The 7751-nt window shown below is 36.0% G+C and overlaps 1 protein-coding gene across 1 annotated transcript; it reads right to left on the reverse strand.

The window, feature by feature from the left end:
- Positions 1–746: 746 nt before the first annotated feature.
- SLITRK6 (SLIT and NTRK like family member 6) lies at positions 747–7464 on the reverse strand. The gene is made up of 2 exons (XM_014862920.3): positions 6859–7464; positions 747–4493 (listed from the first exon to the last, which is right to left on the reverse strand). The coding sequence occupies exon 2, from the start codon at positions 4468–4470 to the stop codon at positions 1948–1950; it is 2523 nt and encodes an 840-aa protein (XP_014718406.1). The 5' UTR covers positions 4471–4493; positions 6859–7464; the 3' UTR covers positions 747–1947.
- Positions 7465–7751: the final 287 nt, after the last annotated feature.

A 7751-nucleotide genomic window follows, 5' to 3' on the forward strand; every position in this document is an offset into this window, starting at 1 on the left:
TGTCCTTTCCAAACTTGGAAATTAATGGAGAAATTTCTGTTCAGTGAGCCTTTTAATACATAATTTTTTATTGTTTTCTATTAATATGTGCAATTATTTAAAAGAAAACCTAGTGACATGGTTTCATAATAGACTTATAATTAGCGTTTATACCACGCAGCAGAGGCCCCTACTGATTTTATCAATGGGAAGGCTTCTCATTCAAGATCAAAGAAATAATGCATGTTTTGCTAGTAGTACAGACAGTTGAGTATTGGAAACCAAAATATTTAAGAGAACACTCAGGAATCACTAAAATAGTGTTAAATCAATTAAAGTAAGTCCTTCCTAATAGGAAATATGTTTCCTTCCTAACCCTGTGCATGGATCTGTGTGGTGTTCAGAAAACAGAACTAAATTACCTAGATTAATTCCATTTTGCCATGTGAAAATCTGCTATATAATTGATTCTATAATCAGAAAGAAGAAAAATAAATCATTTCTATTTATATTGAGTGGGAAAATGATTTGCTGGAAAGGGAACACTACCAGTTAGACGTTAAGTTTGGCTCTGTGTCAATCATACTTAGACATTGAATGGCCTTTTTGCACATGGTGAACAGGATGCTTTTGTGTGGGCAAGAACAAACAGAAATCTCCTTTTGCATGTGTGTGTGTGTGTGTGTGGGTGTGCACGCACGTGTATATGTTAATCCTGACTTACTGAATTACAGATCAGACTAATTGAAGAAAGCACATTTAAAAAGAGGATTTTTATTTTAATTTTATTGTAGTGAGCAATATTTTTAATTTTCTTGAAAGGCACCCAAGAATAATTACCTTTGTGAAACAAAAATATACAAAACTGTACAGAATAAATAGTTCATAGAAATCTAGCTATACTGTCTCGTAAAATAAAGCTACATTGTCCCACTGTTGAGGCAACTCAAACCACTTACCCTTATGTGTGCCTTTTGCTACTAATTTACGGCAACTATCAGTATACATCAATAAAAATAAAATAATCTTTCCTATTTGATTTACACCTGTGAATTATTACTTGCCACAGAAACATATTTCTATCATAGTATTCAAATTTACAAAGGACTGATTCTATGAAAGAAATCAAACTGAATAGATGCACTAATCATATTTACAGCTGAATATCAGTAGCATTTTAAAAATATTTCAAGGATAAGAATTAAACTTTGAGCACAAATGACATACCTTAGTTCACAGCAGCATTGACAATAGGATTGTCCACACAAAATGTGCAGAAAAACCAAAAAATTTGCTTATTCATTCCACTTGAACTATTAATCATTCTTATTTTTAAATTCAGAAAGCATAGTAGCGGTGGCATTTTTTTAACCCTCAAATGTTCAAAGTTGTGGGCCACTCATAGCCTATATAATTTGACCTTCCATTTTTTTATTTACTATCACTATTTGTAATTTTTAAGTTCCAGTTCCTTTTACCTTTATTGCAAGAAAATTAGGCATATCCGACAATGTACCTTTCTGCAGTACATATACTGGTTATAGAAGCAATATATTCCTTATGTGTTATAACTACATATACAGGTATAATTCTTAAATGGCAAAATCCAATTCTACTTAGTCGATGGGTAAAGCAATTCAAGAAAATAAGAGTTGCTTAAATATCAGACTCTTTTAGATGTGCAAGAGGACTTCCATGAAACACTTTTAAGTATGTGGGCAGATATTACTGTAATCCTTGAATGATTTACATGCAAGGATTATTGTATTGGGGGCAGACAAAATTGCCTGAAGACAATCTAATGGCTTCTCCCAGTGATCCCTGAGTTTCTTTTTCTTCTTTTTTTCCCATAGGACTACTGCTGTGCTTAAGTTCTGATTGATGCCACACTTACATAAGGCACTTATTTACAAGGTTGGGACTAAGACAGAATCACAGCATTTGTGCGAAAGCCCTCAAACTCTCCATCTATGTTTGCTGCTCCAGGACTTCTAAGTAGTCAGGTTCAGCATGTAAGTTAGCTTTGAGCTCAAAATACTCATTTTTAGTCTGTTCCACCAATACCTTCCTCGGCCTTGAGTACATTAATGTCTCCATTAATTTTAACTCTTCGTGAGCTCCCGGATACTGTACCTCCACATCAGGCTGGAGTTGAGCAATGTTTTTCCTTAGGTATTCTGTGATTCCCAGTTGCTGAAGTTCCCTCTCTTTCTCTAAAATGTTCCTATATAATGAACTGGCATCCTGGAAGGTTAAAAATTCTGTTGATTGGTCTGTGGTTTTATACTTCCTGTTCGACCCTGTGAGTGGTGAATGATTTTCCCGTTCTAAAAGACTTCTTTGGAGGTGTTTTTCATCACTCCCCTCTTTCTCATTCCTTTCTTCTTCCTCTTCTAAATGCTTTGGGCCAAAGGATGGACTTCTATAAACATGAACCATGGGGCTCACCATGTGCTGCTCGTAGAGTGAGGCGCTGGGCCTTTCAGTAGTGTGGTGAGTTGTTTTATGACCGTACATGCTGTATTGAAGATGCACAGGACTGTTGTCTCTCATCTGCTCTTCTGCTTGTTTCTTTTTGTATCTCCTCCTGCGGTGGAGAACGAGAACCACTATCCCTGCAGCACAGAACACGATCGTTATGAATACAATCAGCAGTCCTAAGATTAAAACAGATAGTGGTACAGCATTGCTAAGCGATCTTAAAATAGTATCCGCTGTTGTTGTGGCTGTAGGAGTACTGACGATTATGTAACTAGTCTGAGTTAGCAAGGATGGGTTATTGACCAAACCTGGGCAAAGAAGTTCACTATTTAGTGCTTTTAATTCCTTTCTGTCTAGGTGCTCTGGAGAAGTGCAGAGGACGTCATCTGTCACTGTGTTCTTACTTAATTTTTGTATCCATTGCTGCAATCCAACCAGGTCACAGGAGCAATCCCAGGGGTTGTCCTCAAGGTCAATCTGGGTCAATAAATCAAGGTCATCCAAGATATTACTTACAGGTAGATGGGTAAATTGGTTTGTTTTCAGGTTTATCCTCGTTAGGGGAACCCCTGAAAAAATATGTGGTGGTAAAACTTGTAAGAGGTTATTATTTAAATAGAGGACTTTAAGTTTAGGCATTGGACTAAAGGTTCCTGGTAGTATTTCCTTAACTGCATTGTATTCAAGATATAAGTACTCAAGACTGTGGAGACCAAGGAACATGCCTCCACTTAATTTGGTCAGATGGTTACCATTTAAGTAGAGCTTTTGTAATCTTGTTAGATTCATAAATGATCCTTCTTCAAGCACCTCAATACGATTGTTTCCCAGGTGAAGCATTTCCAAGGTGAAGTATTCCACTAGATCAGACTTCATTAATGTATGAATAATATTCCCAGCTAGAATGAGCTTTCTAGGATTTTGCGGAGGAGGTTTTAGATCTGATAAGCTTTCAATATTGCGTTCTTGACAGTGTATTAGAAGTCCTGATGGAGACAGTACTTTGCAGTTACAAGGAATAGGACAGTAGGGTCCTGGAAGTTGAGTGGATGGCTTTGTGATATAAGGTATCAAACCCGGTGCTTTAGTGGGTGGTTTTAAAAGGGATGTAGTCTTGGTTGACATACGACTACCACTGATTGAAGACGTTACTGTGAGATGTAACGACCCTGAAGGATCCTCGTGTTCTTCAAATTCTGGTGGAGTGGGGCAAATCGATTCTGTTTTCAGTCGGCTCAGTATGCTTCCTTTGAGAAATTCAGGGCTGTTGCACACAACGTCACCGATGACAGACTGTGGAGGCATGTTTTCCAACCAAATCTTTAGCTGTATCAAGTCACAATTGCAGGCCCATTTATTGTCCTCCAACTGGAGATCCAATATTCGGCCAATGTGTTCTAAAAACCCAACGTAAGGCAATGTTTGCAACTGATTTCCACGAAGATCTAGATGAGTTAAAGGAACAAATCGAAATATATTTGGAGGAAGACTCTCAATAGCATTGTCATTTAAAATTAACACTTTAAGTCTGTTGAGCTTGCTAAAGGCACTTGGTTCAATCACCGTAATAAAATTGTTATCTGCTTGTAGGAATTCCAGGTTTTCCAGTCCATGGAAGGTGTCCTCTTTAAGAATTTCTAATGAGTTGTGATTGATATGAAGTTGCTTAAGAAGGCCAAGGCCGTTAAATGCACCGGTCTCAATATCTGCAATATTGTTAAATCCAAGGTGTATTGAGATAGCATTGGTGAGCCCAGAAAAGTCATTTGTGTGAAGCATCGTCAAGCCATTATTTAATAAATTTAAGTGGAAATGTCGCGATGGTGGCACACTTATTTGGGATAACTTCTTGATACCTTTTTCTTCACAATTTATTAGCATCGTGCCGTCTTTTTCCTCACAGTTGCAGAGAGAATCACAGGAACCTCCGGCTGAGGACTTTGGAGACTGGGACTGTGAAGATATGCAGGCAAGGAGACATGAGAAGAAGAGATGAGTCCACAGCTTCATGTTGTTGCGTGATGGATCTGACTCTGTAAAACAAAATGCAATAGCAATGGGCTTTAGTGGACAGGAGCAGGGAGAGGATGAAGCTGACACTTTCAAAATGATAGGTTTTCCTCTAAAAAGGAAAATATTGATTACTCTGAAAATATGAATGTTTTAATGCATTGACATTTTCGTTTATTTTTTTCAAATACTATAACAGGCAAGTTGATTTTACTTTTAACCTGCTTTGTGACCAAAATATAAAATTTAGGTCAAGGAGAATTGAAAATATTAAATCAATTTTTATTCACATCTGTTAAATAAACTATTTAATAGATGGAGAGAGGTATTGGCTAAATGGACCATTGATAATCTGATATGATGCAAAGGTGTTTATTCGAGAAAACCCTGATTTATTTTAGCTCAAAGAGGAGGAATCTAAGGCTGAAAGATCACAGTAAGAGACAAACATGTAGATATTAGCCAGAAGCAGAGATAACTGTTGGGATTGCAAAAATGATAGAAAGAATGTATGTATGTATGCATGCATTATGCATTTCCTTCATTTTTATTTTTGAACTGGATATCATAATGTAACATCTAATAACTTTGTGTTTAACCTACTTTGATTTTGGCTTAAGACACTTACTAATTTCATTATTTACTTAAAAATCTTGTGAAAAATATGTCTCTGACCCTGTTGTAATAAAGTGGAGTGCTGTAAAAAGAATTTTGTCTTAACTATGCTGTCCAGGGCAGTTTGTATAAACCTAATCATATTAGATATATATGATTAAGAGTACCCCTTCAAATTTCACTTGAGTCACACTTTATATTGAATTTTTAGAGGTAGGATATATCCTGCTACTGTTTAATTCCTCTGTTATGAATAAGGTTAATGGCATAGAAACAAAACAAGAAAAAATTATCTTTAACCCGCATTTCCAGCTATTCTAAAAGAAAAAGCAATGCCACATATAAACTTCTAGCAAATGACTTCCAAATGAGGTCTTAAAACAAGCTTTAGGGCACTGAATGTCATCACATAATTAAGCGTTTGATCTCCTTTATTATCAGGCTTAAAGTCACAAGCAATGCACTCTGAAAAAAACTGCACCATACTAAAATATTTGAGGATATCTCTAATCTGGTAAATAAAAAATGATGGTTAGGATAACGACATCACATACTCCAACTCCTTAAAAATTTAAGACAGGCATCCGAAACAGCAATTTTTAAAAAGATTGAGATGACAGCAATGACAAGGTAAATACATATAACTCTAATGGTCTCTAATTTTATTCCCTTCCTCTAAATAATGCACCTTAAACTTATACAAACTAAATTGAAAGGTAAACAAACACCACATCTTAAAACTATTCAACTTTTCGAAATGGTAACTGCTTTCATTTTTCTGGATGGAATGTGAACGGTAACTTTGAATCTAATTAAAATTCACAATCAGATAAAACATCCCAGAACACAATCAATAATCCTGAAAATAAACTTTCATTCTGTGAAAACACACTGTTTCATGGAAAACGTGGATAGTATGAAGTTTCTGATAGGCAAAAGAAAACCAAACCAAACCAAACAATATAGTGCCTCTCTACATGAAGGAAAAGTTACCAGACGCAACGTTTCCATAGGGAAATAGTTTGATTTTAACCATCTCTGAGTGCTGTGCTCAGAATCAAGCAGCTTGTAGTCAGAATCTTCAACTTGTGGATTAGCTTCCACAAACCCTGAAAGTGCTTCTCCATACATTACAGAGAAAGAATATTACTCATTTCACCAGGCATAGCATCTTGAGAAAATAGTAAATAACTTCCAGAAGCCAACCTGTCATTATTTTATTCATCTTACATGCATTTTATGTTCTTCAGATTATCCTGGGAAACAGTTTCTAATCTTTTCAGAAATACACACAAATTTGAAGAGTGCTTTCATATTGACAACGTCTGATACAGTGTTAAAGAGGTCAAAAATCTTCATTTACATATTCTCAGAAAACGTATTTTCAAGTCAGAAAATAATAAAACTAGTGTACAAAATATAAAGAATCTTTTAATATTCTGCTTATATTTTAAATTCAACAATGGCGTTTGAAAATGATCTTTCCTTCAGAAAGCACACATATTTAGTTTCCAATAACAAACTGCATGCTGTCAAAGAAATAGTGGCACATTATTTTGTTTGTTCTTCTCTACAGCCAGCTGTTAGACTAAATATCTGCTGCTCAGAGAAAACAGGCGTCTCTATAACCTTAGTTGTGCCAGTGAACAAGAATGAAACTAGATATTCTTTAAGGCAAAGTTATATTTTTTTAACGGGGCAAACATATAAATTCAATCGCCTTAGGATAATGCAAAAACAGGTATCAGAAAAACCTGAAAACATTCATCTTACCTGTAAAGCAGAGACTCTTCCTGACGTTATCTGTAATGCACAGCTGGAAGAGATGTTCAAAGTAAATTCGGTTTCTTTAATAAACGAGAAAACACCAACCACCACGTACTTTCTTCTCAAATATCACTTTTTGGCAAGTCCCATTGCTTCATAAAGTTAAAACCTTTGGTCAAAGACAAAATGCTGAGCATTTCATTGAAAATATTTCGAGCAGAGTGCATACTAGATCATCCTGAAGCAGTTGTCCTTTTTTCCCCCAATTAAAATTCACAGCATACTTCACAGCTGTGCTGTCTTTTCTGCATATAGTTAACCATTTGCAAGCTGCTGAATGCAGTAAATAAACAAGATGTTTCACAGAGCTGGGATTGATCACTCTTGCTTTCTTAGGTTGTAGATCCGAGCTGCAGCAATGTTCTCTTTCCTCCCTTTCTAGTCTTTCTTGTTAGCTCAGTTTGTTATTAGTCAGATTGCCAAGGGCTGGGAGGTAGGCGTAAATAGACTTCTTGGCTTTTGACTCAGCCTTTAAGCCCTTCCCCATCACAGCGCTTTAATCTGCCAGTGTCATTTAATACAAGAGACAGCTCCACCTTGGGACTGCTCAACTCCTCCTCTTTCTGCAAATGGTCTTTCCACTCCCCTTTTATACCAAATACAGTGCAAGTGGATTTTGATGGAAATAAGTGCATGTCATTTTAAATGTTTAGTAATATGTGGTGTTATATAGCAAGCTAAAAAAATACATTGTTTTCAATCCTCATCTAGCACAGTTCTGCACTATTTGCGTACATGTGTAGAAAACCTGCAAGCAACTGTAGTATAGTCGCTTTAGGTTTTTTTTTTCAGTGGTATTTATGGTTGAAATTGTGCACTAATTAACTTTTAAAATGTTC

This window comes from Equus asinus, chromosome 11 (assembly GCF_041296235.1).
Source record: "Equus asinus isolate D_3611 breed Donkey chromosome 11, EquAss-T2T_v2, whole genome shotgun sequence".
Classification (NCBI taxonomy): domain Eukaryota; kingdom Metazoa; phylum Chordata; class Mammalia; order Perissodactyla; family Equidae; genus Equus; species Equus asinus.